This window comes from Chelon labrosus, assembly GCF_963514085.1.
Source record: "Chelon labrosus genome assembly, chromosome: 14".
NCBI classification, from domain to species: Eukaryota; Metazoa; Chordata; class Actinopteri; order Mugiliformes; family Mugilidae; genus Chelon; species Chelon labrosus.
The window spans coordinates 16,067,966-16,089,948 of NC_140347.1; the positions used below are offsets into that span (position 1 = coordinate 16,067,966).

Below are 21,983 nucleotides of genomic sequence, written 5' to 3' on the forward strand. Positions count from 1 at the left end.
ACATTTAACCTGCACTGTATATCTTCCTTAATACTGCTGATTACCATTTCAGGAAATATCAAATAGAAACTCTTAAAGAGTGTGACAACTAATTATTCACCTTGCACACATGCTTGTCTCGTGTTCTTTACCTGTACACGTACTCGATCACACACATGCAAGCCGTTTGGCAGGGGATAAGCTGTGGTTCTCAGCAGTATCATTGGTCCTCATCAATCACGGCAGACAGCTGCAACCTTCCTGGAAGGAGGAAGACGCGTACACACTGTAGCCACTGATAATACCTGCTATCTGATCAAACCCCGTATGCTGCAGACGGCGATATCTCCGCGTCTGTCCCTGCGTGTTTGAAGGCTGTACAAGAAACATGTGACTTCATTGTGTAGAAGCTAAAAGCAGGAAAGGCAGGGGTGACGGATCTGCGGTGTGACTTAATTGGAGATGTGCGCAAATGTGTCCCTTTAACCTCCGTATTTTTCTTTTAAGCACTGCATGTAGCTGTTTTTTTTCTTTACATCCATTAACAAATAATGTCGACTGTCGAAAAAGATGAAAAACCCTTATCTGACCCATCTCCTCCCCATCTACACTCATCTACATCAGCAATCAATATTGATTTAATCTTAAATCAATCTTTAACCATTGCATGTTGAACCTGGAATTTCCTGGAAACTGAAATTGCTCATCATATATTATACACAATTATTGCTTGCATAGTTTTTCAGCTGGTGTCATTGCATACACACTAACAAAGTCACATTTTTAGAGTTGGTAGTTTTGATGTTTTCATCCGTCTTTGCGGGAACATAACCGGCTTAAATGTAACTGTAACATCTTAATGGTTGAAACCTGACTGTTGCCTGTTGTATGTTGCATTTCACCCCATCACACGTCTACTTTTCTTCCATAATTGAATGAGACTGTGCTGCATTTGAGTCTTTCCCAGACTGTTCTTTTCTTTACTTGCAGCAAGTGTGAAATCAATGTAAATTTGCTGCCAGAATGAAAGCTAAAACAACTTGAGTGGATGTCTGAGGCTGCTGCCCCTCCTCTTATTCCGTGGTGGTTGTGCACTAAAGCAGCTCCTCTTCATGCAAACCAACAAAACAGATGCTCAGATAATTGCTTTCTCACATGCAAGTACATTGATTTCTGGTCGTTAGCCCAGGGCACTGAGAAGCATGATGTATGGTGCATGTCCGCTTCAAGGACTCCAGTTTCCCTTTAAATAAATCATTTTCGGTGCATAGATTTAATCAGGGCCCTGATCCTTAACTATTATTGTGATTACAGTGTGGAGGAATTTCATTTGTTGTGTTCATTCAGATGCAGCTGCCTCTTTACAAAGGTCACTCGAGTCACCGTGCACCCGAATGTAATAAGTCTCATTACGAGTGTCAAGTTAGAAAGAATGCACCAAGACTGTGTGTGTGTCCACACCTCAAGGACACACATAAACAATGGACAAGAACATGTCTCCAGCTAAAGGTGTGTGTATAGCATAGACCAACCTTTCCCAAAGAGTGGTCCGAAGAGCACTAGTGGTCCTTGAGCGGCACGGCGTCTGGGTAGTGACCCTGCCGTGAAAGTTAGCCCACCTTGGGATTGAACGTCAAATTGAATTATGGATTAGTGGCTTAGGACAGGGTCACTTAAAAGAAATCCAGATGAAACAGCTGACACAACTAGAAAGGTGCAATGCGAGTAGTTCAGTTAAAGGGGAATTACCATTTTTTATAACCTGGACCTTATTTCCGGCATAAAATACGATCATGGTAAATGGTAAATGGCCTTGCTTTTATATAGCGCTTTTCTACCTATTGGCACTCAAAGCGCTTTACAGTCTCAGACACATCTACCCATTCGTTCACACAAGCATACACACATTCACACACCAGTGCCACGCACTGGGAGCAACTGGGGGTTCAGTGTCTTGCTCAAGGACACTTCGGCATGTGGCACATTCCGGGGATCGAACCGCTAACCCTCTGGTTCGTGGACAACCCGCTCTACCTACTGAGCCACAGCCGCCCCACCAATATAACACTGGTGTCATTTGAAGTCGTTCGGACGATATTTAGATCTGTGTATATCCATATAATGGAAGTGAATGGGGCACCCAAACGCAGCCTCTAAATAATGCATTATCTGCCGCGAAACTCATTCATTTCACCAATATTTTGTTATGATACGCTAGTGCTATTCCCCGTTTCGGTGCCCCAGTCACTCCCACTATATGGATATACACAGATCTAAATATCGTCCGAACAACTCCAAATGACACCAGAGTTATATGGGCGAGTAAACGATCGTATTTTATGCCAGAAATAAGGTCCAGGTTGTAAAAAAAACTGTGCCGTTGAGTCCCAGGACGACGTCGCTAAGGTGAAAAATCACAGCGAATACATAGAGTTAGGGTTTCTTTGGACTGGAGAGGAGGAGGATCCCTAAGCACACTATGTTTTGTGCTGTGAAACGTTGGCTAATGAGGCTATGAAACCCGCAAAGTTAAAGCGGCATCTGGAAACTAAGCACAAGGAGTACCAGGGGAAACCTACTGGATTTTTTGAGAGAAAACGCAATAAACTGAAGAAGCACATGATGAAGGATACCTCCCAGTTTTTTGCACCTGGGGAAAATGCGAAGGCTACAGAGGTGTCATACAAGCTATCCCTCTTGATTTAGTTAAACCAGCTGCAAAGGTGATCGCTAACATATTGCTTGGGAGAAAGGCCAGCGACGAAATTAACAGGATTCCTCTCTCAAATGACACCGTCCAGCGGCGCATAAAAGCTATGGCTGAAAGTGTCGAAGATCAGTTAGTGACACGTTTATGCCAAAGCCAGTTTTTCTCACTACAGTTGGATGAGTCTATCGACATGGGGAATGAGGCAAATCTGCTGTGTTTTGTGAGATACAACTTTCAGGGAGAAAGGTTTGACTGACTTGTGGCTCCACGTCCAACCTGAGCATCCAGAGCTGGCTGATTCTGCTCTGAAACTGTTGATGCCCTTTCCAACCACCTGCTGGATTTTCCACACTTGTTGGCCTGAAAACAAAGCAGCGCAACCGAATCAGTGCGTACTACAATATGAGACTGAAACTCTCCAGACATTACTTCACTCATGGCCCAGAAAAAGCATCTTCCCATTAAGATGGCAAAAAAAAGACAATGAATGAGTAGAGACTATGATATTGGTAAAGCTGTTGTTTTGGGGGTGATTTAGAATTAGGTGGTCCGTGAGTGTTTGTGTTATGGGTTAAGTGGTCCTTGGTCTGAAAAAGTTTGAGAAACACCGGCATAGACTGTATAAATATGGATGGTGGGACAGCGCCTCAAAAAGTGAAGCCAAAGCAAGTAGAGCTCCCCCTGGTGGTTGGCTGTGGTATAGGTCATAAGCTCCACCCCCTCCATGTTAGCTTATGGGCCGAACTAAAACTCTAAAATAGACGTCAAATAATTTTTTTTCAAGGATGGTTTCTGTCATTTTAGATGGTTAATATAACGTTGATGCATGTTCAAGTGTCAATTTGTTGGATAAATTTTGCTTTTAGTTAGTTATATGGTGCTATAGAAACAGGATGTGACATAATGGTGACCACCAGTTGCTAAGTGTGGTTGGGTCATCGATATCGCGGCGTCGCATGGCTCCACTCTTGGACCGTACTGCGCAGACTCTGGCCCCAAAACTTGCAAAATGGCGCTGTCCGTATCCCCGGGAAAATACTGTCACTTTGGTCAATGCAAGGAAGTGGCGACACTTCCATATTTATACAGTCTATGATGTATAGGAGTGAAATCATGTCATCTTGATATTCCTCAGTGTTAATGACCACGTCAGACCTGAAACAAACCCACGTCCTGCTCTCTTTTTGTATGAATGTGCTACAAAACAGCAATACCAAGGACCAAAAGTCCTTCTGCTACACTTGTGCATCCCTCTCATCATACAGCTGCAAGGGTTAGGGTCTGTTTTTTTTTTCCTGTAAGTAGATCAACAAATTACTGAATCAGTAAATGCATGCATGAATCAAAGAAACTCATCCCGTCACTTCTTCCAATCACTGACTTTGTACGTTGCGTAAAACGCGTGTAAATCCATCCTATTTGTTTCTCCCTCCCTCCTTCCCTTCCCTTCTCCTCATCCCGCATCCCTCTTCCCTCCCTCCCTGCATCCCTCCCTCCCTCCCTCCCTCCCCTCTCCTGAGTCCAAGCCCGAGATGCTCATCAGTGGCTCCTCTCCTTTGAAGTCTTTTTCCCTCCCTCTCTAATGGTGCGTTTGAAGTGTCACTCAACTCGAGGACGCCCAACAGCTGGGGGAGAAGGCACTGTCTTCTCCTTCGCTTTCTATCTGTCAGGAACGTGCCGCATCGACTTCAGGGAAACAAAAACTAATATTTTAATGTGATACATGAAATAATAAAGATCCACACACGCTTTAATTTCTTTAAAGGTGTGACTAACTGCTACAGCTGGTTCCTTTAAATCAGTTTCCTCTCTCATCCCTAGTGAACACCACTGCAGTTTTCTCAGGAGGAAACAACACCGTTGTTTTGAGCTGACGCGGATCGCATGCTTGGTTAGACGATGGTCACACTAACAGCTCTCCTCTCTCCAGGCCACTAAGGAGGTGATAGAGCGCGAGGCTCCAGGGATGTCTCTGGCAATGCTGATGGGATCTCTCAACGTCACACCACTAGGCATGCTTTCCAGGTTAGACACACAGCTTACCTTACTGTGGCTTCATTTGCAATTAAAACCTTCATTTAAGCAGAATATTTTACATTTGCAAGTGTATTTTATTAAAAGTTTTTGTAACTCATTACATTTGGAACCTAAAACCAGTAATTCCCAGCTGTGACCTTGCAGCGCTGCTAAAGTTAAAACGCCCTGTGACCTGACGTTATAATTACTGTATTTAAATGTGATGAGCAGAGGTAGGTAGTTAGAGCCTTAAATATAAATAAACTACAGTGGTTTAAGAGGAGATAACGTCTCATATTTGTCACTTGATGCGCTGAGCTGATTTTTTGCAGTGGAGGGAGACGCCTTCATCGCTCTAATATCAACATAAGAGAACACTTTCTTCCCCTTTATTTATCTTAAATTTCTCTGTGTTTCCAGACCTGTGTGTGGTATCCGAGGGAAGACACTCATCATTAACTTACCAGGAAGCAAGAAAGGCTCCCAGGTAGGAAACCCCCTCAAAAAGAGGTAGCCACCTTTATCAGAACAAACGAACGAGCCCAATCAGTCAGATCAGATCAATCAGACTGAGAGAGGTGGGGTAAACTTACGATATTCTATTAAATAGGAAAATATAAGCTCCCGATGACCCTGTAAACTCTGGATCGATTTGTTTATCTTCCTATCTTCCTGTTTCAAAAGTTCTTCAAAGCCAGAATCTACACCGATCAGCCACAACATTAAAACCACTGACAGGTGACGTAAATAACATAACATTGACCATCTTGTGACAATATAATGCTCTGCTGGGACCTGGCATTCATTGGTGTGGATGTTCCTTAGACATGTAGCACCCACCTAGACCAGACCAGACCAGACACCCCCACCCCATAACAATTACACTCCTTGATGGCAGCAGCCATCCCCAGCAGGATGCAGCCTGACACAGGCACACACACGCTTTAGGAACAACTCAAAAAAACATGAAGAACAGCACAAGGTGTTGACCTGGCCTCCAAATTCACTAGATCCCAAACTGATAAGTATCTGTGGGATGATCCACTGATCCCCACTCCTGTTGCCAGACACCCCAGGACACCCTCAGAAGGCCCATGTCCATTCTCTGATGTGGTTCTGAGTCCAAGAAGTAGAGTCTTTTGTAAAGTGTTAACTGCAGTTTAGCAAATTATTCTGCTGTTTTGGTTTCCTTACTCAAATAATATAATAGTAAATAGAAAAATGTCAACGCCAGGCTTCTGGTTCCACATCCAGGACGTGTTTAACATATAATCAAGACCTGAGGGATGCACATCAATCAGTTACCTGCCTGGAGTGCTGCCGTTAGGTTGTTTGCATAAACAGCGTTAGCTTAGCATTGTGCTAATAACGTGACATCTGAAGGTCATCTTTCCTTCAGAGTCTTGCTCATCGTTCGTCATCTGTGTGTGTTCGGCATGTGTATGGATTTGAAGGGGTACGACTTAGTGTGGGTCTCTGTGCGCATTAGTTTAAATGATTAATTGATCTTGTCTGTGCATATAGATCTTTGTGTTAGTTGTTTCATGGTGCATTTTGTTGTGTGATCTTTCTGCGCTTTGATATATTAATGTGTGTTCAAATGTATGGGTGCAAAGTGCACGTGTGGGTTTGTGTTTCTGTTGAATACATGTGCATATGTGCTTATGTAAACCTGGACATGTGTGTTTATGCGTGTCCACCCACTACTGTATCCTACTCCCCCTCAATCTCTCTCCCCCCGTGCTGACCTGCACATCTGTCTCTGTCTCGTTACTCGCCCGCATCTCCTGATCGATTTTAGTATTTCTTTCAATCAATTACACCACCTCTCCCCCATCTGCTGCCATATTAGTGTCTCCCTCATCAGCCCCCTGTTAAAGTTAACGGCACAAGCAGCCCATTGCAGGCTTTTATTACAATGATCTCCTGTCATAAAGATAACGGGGAAGTCCAGCTGAGCCAGCCAGACGAAGCCCCTTATGTCACAGTGTCGGTTACGCATCTTTTAGCAGCTCATTTTGTCTCTTTGGCCTCATTTGCACAGCAGATATAACACAAAGCGTATCTGCATATTGCGCTATAAATACATTTCCGGCGGAGACACAGAGCCTTGGTGCATTTAGAAGTCGTTTCCACATGAAATGCTCAAAGACGTAGAACATGTTTAAAGGCGTACTCAGAGGATTTAACATCTTCGTGCATCTTGTATTAGAGTTTGGGGCTCACAAGAGACAAAAATGAGCTGCAGAGGAGGGCGTCTTCTGAAAACATAACATTTACCATGATGCAACTCGATAGCAAATTCCTTTAAACTCCACAAGACTTAGATTTCCCTTGTGTAAAATCTTTTTTTCTCCTCTGAGGACATGATACATAACATCTCATGACAAATAAACTAAATCCATGAGTAAAATCAGTGAAGTATCCCAATAAAATGATGGAAATATAGCTACTAACTTTTAAAAATCTATTTTTGTCAGACCGTAATTCACAATAAAGAGCATATTGCTGTGACTGCCTATAAAACATGCTCTATCCTCGTAGTATTGACGTTCTCACTCTCACTGATGACTTTGCTGCGTGTAACAAATGGCCGTTCTACCTGTTGTGGTGACATTTTTTTCCTCTTTTGATGGTGACTTCCTTGCAAAAATGTTTTTAACTTTTGATTATGAGGTTTCCACCTGCAGTGATGAGATTTAGCAGCGGGGAAGGCATTTATACCCACTGGGATGACATTTCCATACACTGCAGTGACATTTTTATATACTGGGATGGAGACGTTTTTACTAAAAGCAAAAACCTGAACAGTGATTGCAATTTTACCTTTACAGTTTATCATATGTATTATTATACCTTGTTATGTTATTATGTTATTGTTATTATTTTATCTTATCTATATGTATTTATATATAAGGATGTTTTATTGTGTATCTCAGATCGCTATGCCCACTATACTCTACTCACACTCAAGGCTTTTTAAAAGGGATTAAAACCAAATATCACTAATTTAAAAAATAACTTGTTTCTTTAATCGCAATTATAATTATAGTATTGGTTTCCAAACACTTGGACAGGACATGGACTATTTTCCTATAAGTTAATGCCTAAACAAAACTGAATTGTAATTAGATGACTTTGTAATTTCAGTCTATTGATTGCACTAAAAAAATATATAACAAAATAAATGTATATAAGTAGTACTAGAATCATAACTTAAAGGGGAATTAACGTTTTTTACAACCTGGACTTTATTTCATGGACCTGGACCTTATTTCTGGCATAAAATACAATAATTTACTCACCCATATAAACACAGATAATGCGTTATTTTTAGAGGCTGCGTTTCGGTGCCCCAGTCACTCCCACTATATATGCGCGGTGCTCCGCTGGATCTGAATATCCTCTGAACGGCTTCAAATGACACCAAAGTTATATGGGTGAGTAAACGATGGTATTTTATGCCAGAAATAAAGTCCAGGTTGTAAAAAAACGGTAATTCCCCTCTAAGTATCCTATAGCTTTCCAAATAAATATATATATATATATATTTATTTTTTTTAATTCAACACAAAGCAAAACAGAAGCGGGACATTTCCAGATTGCGGGAATAATATGATCAGATGTGCATCATGCAGTTTTCATCAGCCTACACGTTCCAGTTTTGTCGAAGCTCCTTAGCACGTTAATCCAAAAGCTACTCCTAGATTACCACGGGCTGATTATCCGGCACAACTGACTGACTTGTACGCTGTAGGCTACCGTCGTAAGTTTAGAGTCTAGTGGGTCTCTGCAGCAAGCTTTTTTTTTTGTGTGTGTGTGTAGAGCAGTGAAAACAGGAAACATCAGTTGTTGTGTGTTGCGGCCGTCTTGTCTTTAGCCTCCTCTCATCGTGTCTCTTCTCATGTGATTTACCTCATTGCCGGTTCGCTCCACTTCAAGTTAATGCAGAGATCTTCGTTGTAGTAGTCGACAAGAGAATATTTCAGATGATGAACCCATTGTGATCATGTGTGTTTTCTTCTGGGAAGAGTGGTAGTGCAGCTCCGTGTCCTGGCCGATTCTAAAATGGTAAAAGAAGCCTTGATATAATTTAAACGTTTGAGTTGCAGGGAGCGACGGGGAATAGCACTAGCGTACCATAACAAAATATTGGTGAAATGAATGAGTTTTGCGGCAGATAATGCATTATTTAGAGGCTGCGTTCCGGTGCCCCATTCACTCCCACTATATGGATATACGCGGCTCTGCAATGGAGATAAATATCTTCCGAATGACTCCAAATAACACCAAAGTTATATGGGTGAGTAAACGATCGTATTTTATGTAAGAAATAAGGTCCAGGTTGTAAAAAACAGTTGTTTCCCTTTAACATGGAGGCCTGGAGACAGCCTTAAGTGGCCATTTGAGGAACTGCAGTTTTTTGTCACTTCTGCATTAGCTACATTTTTCAGCTCCTACAGTCGCCACTTGATTTTAAAGTATTTCACTTTAAAATTTGATCGTTTTGCTTCTTTTATCATGAGAAACAGTTTAACCTGAGTGAAAGTCAGACTCACACATGTAAAACGACCAGGGGAATATGCAGAGTGACCCAGCTGGAGATACCGCTTCAAGGTTTTATCAGCTCGAAATTCAAGGACTTGTTTTTAGGAGCTGAAGGATCTGAAAGTTGTATTGTAAAATATAAAAAGTAGTCCTCAGACTGTTGGAGTATGTCTTAAACTTAAGAACTATGTCTGTGTTGGCCATTACTCTCCACCCCTTATTCTCTACTCTCCCCATGTCTGTTTTTCTTTAGTTTCTTTTTCTTTCAACTTCACTTTCTTTGTCAGTTTCACTGTCTTTTTGTAGCAGTCTATTTTCCCTCGTTCTCCGTCTTTATCTCCCGCTCTGTCTCTCCTAATGTCTCGAGATCTCATCCTCCCTGTCTCTCTCTTACTGTCATTCTTCCTCGTCTTCTCAACCACACTTCTCACAGCCCCCCTCTCAGCAACGGCATTGCCTTCCACTCTCCCTCCATCCTTCTCTCTCTCTCTCTCTCTCTCTTTTTCATCCGTTGGCAGTATATCCTGGGATTGCTTTTTAGTGTTCTTGACAGTTACTCTCCTCCCGGACAAAACAGAATAAGAGCAAAAAAAAAAAAAAAAACACTCCTGATGTACCTTAAAAAATTTCCCCGCCGCTCAATGTGAGCACAAAATGGAAAAGCGGGAATGTCTCCAGGCCCTTGACACCATCCTCACTTCTTCTTTGGCCCTGTCCTTCCCTGCTGCACCTCCACCTGCACAGCCCTCCTCTTCACATCTTCCGAAAGCACTCAGAAGTGGGCTTCAAACACGCCAGCAAGAGGCATAATCACTCTACTGTTTGCTGAGGGGTTTGGGATGTGCACGTGTGAAGGGAGCAAAGGTTAGTAGCTCGCGGCTGCCCCGGCTTGCAGGCTTGTGGTCGCCTGCTAAAATCAACCCATTCAGTCTTTTCCATCTGCTACTTTGAGGAGTCCTTCAGCTGTCCCTTTTTGTACCTTTTATGCGGAAGCTGCTCTTCCGGTCGTGCACAGATTGCAGCGAAGATTTAAATTCAGTCAAATCAAGGTTAACACTGCCAGATTTAATCCAGCCTGCGGTGCGCGCACGCGCTAAAGCGGAACGTGGAGCGGGGAGGCTGCTCCGAAAGCGACCCCTTCGCTGCCAGCGTAAAGTGTGTGTGTGTGTGGGGGGGATTAATAATGTATCCCATCAATGCTTAAAATGCACGGGAAGATAAATAATTTCACAGATTAGCTCTTGTCTTGGGAGTGAGGAGAATGGAGCGTTTAACATAGCCGAGGAGCCCACAGGCACTCTGATGACACACAGAGAGACGCCTGAGAGGAGGGAGCAAAAGCTAGTAGATGTAAGACCAGGAGGTGGCGCTGTGTTCTGCTGAGGCTTCAGACTTCTGATTTTGATTCCTCACATGGTGTCACACTGTTATTCGCCACAAAAATGCACTGTACCTTCTAAAATCTTCATTCATATCAGAGAGGGCTATTCACCTAAAGATACAATTTGTCACATGCTGCTGATGTTTCCTTACTTTCTTAGCATAAACACAGCACTTCCTCCACGTTTTTTTTATTAATTTAGGGTCATCTAAATTTCCACATGGCTAATCTGTGTCCGCCAGTATCCACATCGACCTCAACAGTCTGTTCCCATTTCTTCTTTTCCTGTTAGGCTTTAAATGTGACCCTCTCTAACTTAGAGAACATCCTCACAGCAAATGGCAGACGAGTGCAAGCTGGTCTGGAATTCTAATTAGGGACACTCAGATTATGTAAGCCATTAAAGAACATGGCAGTTCGTACACCGGTCAGGCATAACATTATGACCACCTTCCTAATATTTCGTAGGTCTCCCTCCAAAACAGTTGGGACTCATCAGAGAATGGACATGGGCCTTCTGAGGGTGTCTTGTGGCGTCTGGCAACAGGATGTTGTTAGTGGGGACCTTTGGGTCCTATGGGTTGAGGGGAGGGGCTTCTGTGGATCATCCCACAGATACTTGATCAGTTTGGGATCTAGGGGATTTGGAGGCCAGGTCAACACCTTGTGCTGTTCTTCATGTTTTTTTGAGTTGCTCCTAAACTGTTTTCTTTGGCTGCATCCTGCTGGGCATGGCTGCTGCCATCAAAGTGTGTCATTGCTATGGGGTCGGGGTGTCTGGTCTGGTCTAGGTGGGTGGTACATGTCTAAGTAACATCCATATGAATGCCAGGAACAAAAGTTTCCCAGCAGAACATTGAGTTGTCACAAGATGGTCAATGTTATTTACTTCTCCTGTCAGTGGTTTTAATGTTGTGGCTGATCGGTGTACACGGCAGCCATTAAAGAACGCTTACTCAAGGCAACGTGCACTTATACCCCTCCAGGAATGCTTCCAGTTCATCCTTCCAGCGCTGCCGCACGCTATCGACCTCCTTCGCGACGCAGTGGTGAAGGTAAAGGAGGCGGCAGACGAGCTGGAGGACCTGCCCTCGCCACCGCCGCCCCTCTCGCCGCCTCCCAACAGTTCGCCACGCCGCCAGACAGAGGACAAGGGCGTGCAGTGTGAGGAGGAGGACGAGGAGAAGAAGGACAGCGGCGTGGCATCCACCGAGGACAGCTCCTCCTCCCACATCACCGCCGCGTCCATTGCTGCCAAGGTACCAGGAAAGAGAGGAGGGGTGGAGGGGTGGAGGGGTGCAGGGTGGGTTGTTGTTCCAGTCACCTCGGGTCTGACATCATCCATTTCAAACAGTCATCTTCACACATCATTTTTATGTTAAAGGTGTCTCGTGGAGCACTTTAACATCAATATATCATTACCAGTACAATTTAAAAACAAGTGTGAAATGAGATGATGTAGAGGAGGGAGTATAAAGAATCATAAACGCAGTGAATGTCTGAAGAAAAGACGTGAGAGACCAAAAGTGGTGGACCGAAAGAGGCAAGAGGACAAGCACTGTAGAGTGGATATTTGGCATACTCTTTGATAACAGCGACATCAGCCAATGTGTGGAATACAAAGTATAGTCCTGATAGATATGTATGTTTTGAAGAAGTTCAGAGGGGTAATTCAAAGTATTTGGGAGCAGTCACTGCTAAAATGCTGCCACAATCTTTGAGCACTTTTAAATGATAGATATACTTCTCTTCAGCCCACACCTTCCTCTGTGCCGTGCCTCTGCGGCTGCTTCCTGCTGGCCTCAAATGTGGTCCAACTGGTCCAAAATGTAGGAGGATTTGTGTTTTTTTGTTGTGTTTTTTTTTCAATTTAGGTTGCTCGTTTTCTTTTTTGGCCAACGGTTTATATTTTTAAAATGCACCACAAGGACGTTTTAAAGTCTTCAATGACCTATAAGGTTTAAATTGGAATCTAGGGGTAAGTTCCAAGATATTTAAGTGAATTTATTTTTATTTTCTTGTGTTTTTGGGACAAATGCAGAAAGACTCCCCTGAGAGACGAGGCCGATAGTGTACACTGTACGCATGTCTATATTGTCACCAAATGATCCTGTGAAAACACAGCTCCATGTGTGTGCTTTGGCGATTTAATCAGTGGACCCGTCGCAGGTTAGATGTTTGTTAAATCTATCAGAATCAGTTCCATTTATCTGTTAAGGCGATAATTAACAGTATGTTTTGGACGTCTTGGCTTTCTTTACATGGTTCTAGTTCACACGAGGTATTTAGTAGTAATCAATGACCGCCTAAATGCGAATGCTTGGCAGACTATTGATTCATTGTATGAGAATTATGAGTTACCTATAGGGATCCGTGCCCAGTTATAAAAATTGTCAGTTCTAGATATGAAGACATGTCTGGCTCTGACACTGTTTTTAAATGCTCGACCTGCAAATAAAGGAAACTATATCATTTATCGTGTCCACATTATATCATAACTGTCTCTCAACGTGCATGCTAATGTGTCTCCATACCCCTCATCCCATCCTGTCCTGTCCTGTCTGCAGCCTGGTCCTTGCTGTATGCCTCTGTTGTCACGGTAACATCCCACCTCATAGTCCATTCACAGACAGATGCGGGAAAGACTCCATCACCCCATTATTTGTCACCACATGTCATATTTTTGAGGTAATTTTCCTTCCATGTGCGTCAGCCTTGTAAGTAGACACACTTTGACATATTGTAGATGTTGACATGTTTTGTCCTCATGGCTGGTGCGTGTGTAGGTTTCTTGCATGTGGATTATGTATATGTACGTGTGTCCTCTAGAATCTTTAATATCAGTTTGTGTGTGACGGGTTCATGGTGTGTGTGTGTGTTTGTGCGTGTGTGACCTCAGATCCCAGACTCCATTATCTCGCGGGGTGTGCAGGTGTTGCCCAGGGATGCAGCCTCTCTCAGCACCACGCCCTCTGAGTCGCCCCGCGCCCAGGCCACCTCCCGCCTCTCCACCGCTTCCTGCCCCACACCCAAAGTGAGTACTCGCCAAGTAGACACACGCAGACGCGCAAACACACAGAATGGTTATTATTTACTTATATGATCTGGCTTTGTTGATCCTGCTATCAGCACTTGGACTTTAACAATTAGCCTTAATCAGTGTCTGATCAACTGTGATGTACTACTGTGTGTACTGAGGTTTGCAGGAAGAATTATTCAGAGAAAACGGGACTTCATATTATTCATATTAGTTCTTTTGTTTTATTTATATAAAGAACTAGAGTCCCGCAAGCCCAGTAAAGCTGACCACACTTGGAACAGCTTTGTCAAAGTTTCATATAAAGCTGCACGTGAACTTGTTGTCATGGCAGCAAAAGTGCTGACACCTGAGCTCCGTAGCCGCCAGGAGTTCTTGACCTTAAAAATGGTACTTAAGCGCTCTCAGTTTAAGCTCCACTTGGAAAATGTACATATCTGTATGACCAATAGCTAAATTAGCATGGCTAACAGCTAACTAGGCTCAATCCAAAGGTCACACTAGCTATTCAAATCTACAAGCGCTTGTACAGCTCACTCAATTTATGTTAGATGTTATAACTTCAATCAGTTCTAATACTAAAATTTCAAAAGTTTCCACAAAGTCACATCCTGTTACTTGACAGGCAACTTAAATCTGCAATTGATCCACATAGACCCTACGCTGCAGCCTGCACTTTTTTATTTGTGCGCTGGTGTGTCTGCCTCGTTCTGTATTTACACTGCTAAGATTATGATTGAAAGTTATAGGCTGTTTAGACATCTGCACCGTAACTGACATGCACCTCCCCAGAAATGTAACTACACCCATGGCAACGCAGAGCACAGGAGCTGCGATTGGTCCACTTGGTAGTAGCGTGTTTCCACTTTAGTATTTCCAGCTGCTTCTCCATCTCTGCAATTTTCAAATTGATTGTTTTGGATCAATAAAGATGGAACACATCAAGGAAAGGTTAACTGAGGAGGTTCAGAGATAAAAACGTTTGTACGACTCGTGTTCGGTCGCCGTTGTCGAAAGTGAAGCAGGAAGTGGAGACAAAAATTAACCCGGCTAGCAAAAAGACAAAGCTCCAACTAGCGTTTGGGTGACAAGCCAGACTGACGAGCACACAAGAATAAATGGTTCGCCTCAGCGTAGGCTACATGCGTAAGTTACGCCGTCTAGATCCCGCAGTACCTTAAATGAGCCTTAAGTCTGTGTACTTCTGACAGCGCCGATGGGAAGTGAGCGCATTATGTTGGAGTTAGAGAAGAAGAAGTCAAGGTGGTGTGTAGGAGGCACAGGGAAGGGAGAGTTTTCTGTGCTTCTCGGCCCAGCTAGAGACGGGAACAAGAAAGTTCACTGTGGACTGAACACTGCTGTTCCGTCTGTCTTCCTGTAAAGTGTAGTTACATTTCTGGGGAGGTGCACATCAGGCTACGGCGCTACGGTATACCTACAGCGTAGCATAAATCCAGAAAGGAATGGCAGCTGCTGCCTCATAAGAAATATTTCCAGTTTGGTCTCTAAAACCACAGGTTGTAGTTTTTACATTTCAAGTTTTGTATAAGTGGCAAACTAATCTTTTAACTTTTAAGCCAAATTGACAAGAACTCCTAAAAAGAGCATGAAAGCACGACAGCTACTGCGCTTGTGTATCAGCGAAGGCTATTTCCATGAAGAGGAACCTTCAGACCGTGATAAACTTCTAGGAGAGAAACGATATAGCTGCTGTTTGAAGCTGTACATTTGTATTGTGCTGTATAAAACGGATTCTAATCTTGAACCCAAGTCTCAAACAATAACTTTGAATTAGTAAAAGTACACTCTAAAACTTAACCAAGTTCTCAGCAGGACAAGGACACGCATTTAGCCCTATTGTTTGTCTCCCTCAGCTCAACTGTGTCTATCACGCTCCAGGTTTGCAGTGTGGTATTTTGTGTTAACACATGTAATGCTTATTGATTCTTCAGGAATGTAAAATGTGAAGGAGACTTTTTTTTTTTAATTGTTATTTTTCATGAATTTCATACTTTGTTGCATTTCCCTTAATTGAAATATATTTTTATTTGTGTGTTGCGGTGAGTTCAGGTTATCTGAAATAGTTCACACATCCAGATACTTCACACACAAACACACACACACACACACACACACACACAGACCGGGTTCAAGTGTATGTTCTGTGTCTTTGTGTTTTTCCATGTGCGGCCTCTGTTGTTTGTGTGAGAGTGTGTTACTGTGCGTTCGTAGAGACAGCGGGTTGTGGTTCTTATGCTCCGATGCGTACGGTATTATTACATTGCAGCTTTGTTTTATTAATTTTTATTTATTTATTTTTAACATATACCTACAGTATGCGTTCACTGTCCTCGCCTTTAATTGGATACTTAAACATTTTGTCCATGTTCTCTTATTTTCTCTTCTATTCTCTTGATTCGTCTCTTTAACCGAAGAGACGCGCAAATCCTTGTAAAAAAGACAACGTACGAAAAAAAAAAATAAATGTCCAAGTATCCTTCTGTGTTTTAACAGATTTCTCCTGCAGGTTTTTAAAATACAGAATGGCGTCAGTCTCTCTTTCTGCCCTCCGTTCTCTATTTCTCTCTCTGTCTTTTTCACCTCATCTGTCAGTGTCACGTCTCCATGTGTCTCCCGGACAGCAGGCAGGTGCCGTGGGAATAGATGAGGGGGTTTCCATGGGAACAGAGGGATGGGGTGTTGGAGGAGGAGGAGGAGGAGGAGGAGAGAGGGAGGAAGGAGGGCGGGGGCATAGACGGGTCATGCAGCACAAGAGCAGCCAAGAGCGGTGCTCTCTGTTTCTGCAGTTTCTCACAGAGTGTGTGAGGGGGTCAGGAAAGACCCGGCAGCGTGTAGATAATAAAATTTATATATAGTATTTAAGCTGGATTTAGAAGTCAAAATGTGGAGGAGTAAGTAAGAGATGCTGAGAGTATGAAAACTTCAGCTCTGCATCCTGCTGAGGTGTCACTGAGCAAGATAAGAGAAGATGATATTCATTCTTCTGGACACTTCTGGGTATCCAGATTTTTTGTGATTTTGTCACAAGAAGAAGAACGCATTATCAGTGGCTTGAAATGACGGCAGCTTTGATTTTCTTCACTAACCGTCTAAAATAGGATAAGCTGCATGGTCAAACGTCAAAACTGTGCACACACAGATCTCTTCTAACTCTCTGCTTGGTCTTAAACCAAAGCACTTTGGAATTTGATTTGATCTCACCCCAAAAAGAATCCTAATGTTTGTCCTAAAATGTAAAAAGAAAAAAAAAGTCAACACACTGCAACACACTTTAGAATCACTTTTAATGCGAGTCTTACTTTCTGGTAGGAGTGTTCTCTATGGAGAGTGCCGGGACACCGAACACAGCAGCAGCACTACTGCCAATTTTTCAGTGAGCAACAAATGAAAAGCTTGTGTTGATCACAGCTCATACCGCTGATGATGATTAGAGAGCCTCAAACGTAGCCAAGGTGTTTTTGACCTCAGCTGAGCTGCAGAGTGTGGAGCTGTAAATAACCGGACAGCGGGGAGCTTTACTGCTGCGGCTGTCCCGGCACTGCTGCTGCTGCTGCTGCTGCTGCTGCTGCTGGCGCTGCTGCTGCTGGCGCTGCTGCTGGCTCCACTGATGCAGTCAGGTAGTCCCCCACCACCACCACCACCACCTCCCCCTTTTTCTCTACAACATGTCCACACACATGTCTTCACAGTGAAGCCTCTCAATGACACAGTCTGAGTATCGCCAGCCTGTCAGGATCACATGCCAGCCGCCTTAGTCAGCGTTTGTGTTTGACGTGTGCATCTGGACATGTGTGTCTGTGTGCGCGGCAGATAACGGACAGCTAATGGCTTTTCTAGGTATGGCTCTTAGCTTGTTTAGATTCTGACACGGGCTGTTTCCCGGCGACAAGCTGCCATATGTTCTTTGAAATTCCCACGTTGCGAGCGGCTGCCGACAGTATGTACACAATGTCCCTGGAGCCGGAGCCAGAATGGCTCTGTTCACTGATGCATTTCACGTGCCACTGTGGGCTGTGTTAGTTTGTTAGCTGGGTCTCGTTGGCAGGGCTGTGTGGTGGCTTTGAGAAGAAAAGGTATGAAGGAGGTCTTAATCTTGTCACTGCCAGAGCTGCTGCTGCTGCTGCTGCTGCTGCTGCTGCTGCTGCTGCTGGGTCCCGTACAAGACGGTCCGACACCTCAGCTCACAGAGCACAGCATGTGCAAGGGAGCGCTCTTCTGCCAAACAGAAGCACGCATAAATACACACACAGGTCATGTAACGATATTTGTCAAGTTACGGGACTGTGCCTTTTTTTGTGGTGGATGTGTTACAAAAAAGTGAAGCTGCATTTAAATGTGTTTGTGTGAGTCTGTGTTCTGTACCAAAGAGAATTTGTTGATACAGTACGTGTGTGTGTTTGTATACGTGTCAAAAGAGCTCATAGTGTTTGCTGTTAAGGATAAAGTCTGTGAACTGATGTCCTAACCCGTCCGTCTGCAGAGCTACATGTGGAAAAACACACATACAGTAAATTCGGATTCACAAATCCATCCCCGGGGGAGAAAGTGTCAGCCTCGTCTTTCACCGCGCACACACACACTCAGCCCACGACCCACAAACGCGGGCTCCGCGATACAAAGGGATTACAAACTGAGCAGCTCTACGACCATTCATGTAGCCAGACTTTCTTTCTCCGGCGCACTGTCTCGAATGCACGCAGGCACTCTCACATGCACAAGACGCCGAGAGAGTAGTTGTACCTTTCCACTCTTGTGAGCATTTAGTACAGTTATGTAATGGTGAATTTGGATTAATGAAGCATACGGGAGACGGGGGGGGTTTGATTCAGAGGATGGTTGACGGTGTGTGTGTGTTTTGTATTCTCACTGAAGTAAACTGAAGAATTTTTATGTCAGTCGGTTTGCAGAAACACAGAAACATTACTGCCTGTTTTCCAGATTGAGAGACAGCTCTCCTGATTAAAATAAATAAGTAGGGAAACCACTGTTTTTAGTTGACATGTTCTGTTAAAACAGCAGCAGCACTTTCCAGTAGACACTTCCTTTTGGTCTTCGGTGAGGGTACGGCTGCAGGGACGGGCAGATGGGGATGATAGATGATAATCTTAACCTGGGCCCTGGGCGTGAAGACCGGAGGTGAGCGGAAGAGAGTCACGGCAATTTTTAAGTAAAATTACAGCTGACAGCGGCAGGCGAGAACATATTTAAAGTCTTAACGGCAGCAGCAACGTGATTTGCTGATTGGGATTGTGGCTAGGCTGTAAATTAACATAGTCAGCTGATTAGAGAAGCAGAAAGATGGAGAGAGAGAATTGTGAATGAATAACTTCCTGACTGAACTTACTCAGAGCTTCATGTGTTGAGTTCTGCTTACACTCAAAGTGTTTGACATCATCTGAATTACAACAATTTAGAGAGCTCTTACAGCGTCACGTTTGCTCCACTGGTTTTTATGGATGTATTTAACCTTCCAGTTTGTGTCCCGTAAAAATGTAAAATTAGCCACGAAAGTTGCTAAATTGTCAATTTCTCACTGGACATTTTGAATACAGTAGGCTTACAGGCTTATACTGATTAATGTCAGAACTCCTAGCCAATGAACCGCTGTTTAAAATATGTAAAGAGTAGAACTTGAATTTGACTTTTCAATTAAAGTTTTTTGCTTCATTGTTAATCTGAAGAGACATGAGGCATAACATTTTAGTCTGTCTCCCTTTCCCCTGCACTCCCCTTTCCGTCAGAGCTTTCACCTTGATCACATTGCGTCTGCTTACAGTGTTTAAGCCCTCTGCATTGTGTATGTTCCAAACATCCCATCACCTTGACAGATATTGGCATCAGTTTTGGACTAAAGCATTCTGTGCACTCGCCGTCTCATGGCGACTTTGCACAGACACCTTCAGGTGCTGGCTGTGCACCTAGAGGACACGGCCTCATTTTGCTCAGGTCCTATAGCTTTTTTTTTTTTTTTTTTTTGATGAATGGTTTGATGTATGGCTTCAGGGCCAAGGCCAGGGCTTATGGAAATCAGCTCCTTCGCCGGAATGTAGGAAATGAGTCACAGTGCGGTCGAGCGGTGCAGCCCACAACACTTCCACAACCTTCAGACTGGACGGCTTGACGTTCTGGTCACCGCCACGAGTCAAATACAAAGCGCGTATTGTGTTACTGTCCTCAATAAATGACTTAATAATTGATAACTAATTGGGAATCTTGCTGTTTAATTTTCTGATTTAATCGTCCATTTAATAAATCAGTTTTTCCTTTTGGTCCTGCTCCATATTTGGATAATGAAGATTCACAACGGTCATGGCCACTGAGTTCAAGCTCGAGCGGCCTTAGTCATCCGTCCCTTGCAGGAGTCTGACAGCGGTCAGAACGAACGATCGACGCGCGTCAAGCCTGAATAAATAACTACACGTTCAGTTTGGCCATAGACCGGGCTTTGCACACAGATCCCAGAATCATCGCTTGCAAATGAGTAGTGACAGAGGATCATTGACAAAGTGAAGTGATCTGACAGGTGTGGGGGGAGGGCAGATGAATGATTTATGGCCCGGCTGTACGCGAAAGTGCCGTCACAGCGCCAGCTCAGCCAGCTGTGGTGTGATGGATCAATGATCTGTGAGCCTGTAGCAGACTTCTCCTGTAACCCATAACATGACTCCACTGCCCACAGCTATAGAGATTTATGAGATAAAACATGAGAGTGTGCAAAGGTTTTATTGACACTAGTTGGTTGGAAAAAAATAATAAAATTCTTATTATTCATGTGTTATGTATGGAAATAGGCCTAATTTGGATAACTTCAGTTTGAGATGTGTCTCTTCTAAACAGAATCATGCACTGATTGGAGAAGGGTTGCATGCGACATTAAAGGTAAAAGATCTCAAAAATGGCCTCTGAGTCCTCCAGACTCACTTGCGTTTTTGTTTAACTAATACTGCGCTCTGCTCTACCTCCACCAGTTACAAGGAAAAGTTGGATTATGTACTGTATTTATTTATTTATTTATTTTTTACAACTCACAGTCCTACGGGACCGCTTTACGGAGCGGTTGCTACATCCTGTTTCTATAGCGTCAAATAACTAACTAAAACGAAACTTATCCAACAGTTTGAACATGCATCAACATTATATTAACCACCTAAAATGACAGAGACCATCCTTGAAAAATAATCATTGGACGTGTGTTTTAGTGTTTTAGTTTGGCCCAAGTCCCATCCACTGACATGGAGGAGATGGAGCTTATGACCTATACTGCAGCCAGCCACCAGGGGGAGCTCTACTTGCTTTGGCATCACTTTATCTATCTTTGAACTGTCTGTGGTTTTAACACTCAATTTTAGCAACAATTGTGAACGTGAGCAAAATGCACAAGTTTGATTTCATCACCAGCATCATGATGCTATAGGCCAGTCTAGCCTGAAGCGAACACTTTAGTTAGCTGTGGTGTTCAGAGCAAACAGCTACTCTTCTGTGACAGATGCTGTTGAATTTTTATTTTTTTTTAAACTCCTTTGGGTTTGCTGAAAAGCCGCTATCCTCCGGGCTTGGCTTTCGCATTTTAGCATTTTCCCTGTGGCGGGCTGATGCCTCTGTAGTGCTCTTGTCAGAGTATGTTGGGTGGTTAGTGGAGCGCAAGTTAAAGGCGGTGAAACTCAAAACAGATGGGGGCAACTTCAGACTTTTGTTGTAATATTCATTTTTTTTACATCCAAGAACAATGCAGTAGTGACCTCCTTTTTGGTAAGCGTTCTTGTATTTATACAGCGCTTCTCAGGCATCGGGAGCAACTCTGGGTTCAGTGTCAGTGTTGCTCGAGGACACTTCGACATGTGGTCCATGTACCGGGGATTGACCCGCTCTACCAACTGAGCCGCAGCTCATTCAGTGTCTTTCATTTTCGCCATCTTTTGATATTGGGTCACAGTTTCTTCTGTTGTTGAAATCTGCTGATGTGTTTAGCACTGATGCTGCACGGCCAGAAGGTTCTAGGTTCAAACCCACCGGCTGACTGGGGCCTTGTATGTTCTCTCTGTGTCTGTGTGGGTTCTCTCCGGGTACTCCAGCTTCCTCCCACCGTCCTAGGACATGCTTGTTAGGTTAACTGGTGATTCTAAATTGGTTGTCTGTCTCTCTGTGTTAGCCCTGTGATGGACTGGTGATCTGACCAGGGTGTACCCCGCCTCTCGCCCAGTGACAGCTCGGATAGGCTCCATCCCCCCCACCGTGACCCTCCAGAGGACAAGTGCTTACAGAAAATGAATGAATGAATAAGTATTTCTTTG

General features: G+C 43.7%; 1 protein-coding gene across 1 annotated transcript in view; it reads left to right on the forward strand.

The window, feature by feature from the left end:
• Positions 1-21,983, forward strand: part of gphnb (gephyrin b) — a gene marked incomplete at its 5' end in the record, with an annotated part of 91,958 nt that overhangs the window by 39,577 nt on the left and 30,398 nt on the right. Inside the window, 5 exon segments of the mRNA XM_084559773.1 lie at positions 4,620-4,714; positions 5,126-5,192; positions 11,621-11,914; positions 13,479-13,525; positions 13,527-13,668. Coding sequence (XP_084415899.1) covers positions 4,620-4,714; positions 5,126-5,192; positions 11,621-11,914; positions 13,479-13,525; positions 13,527-13,668 — 645 coding nt within the window.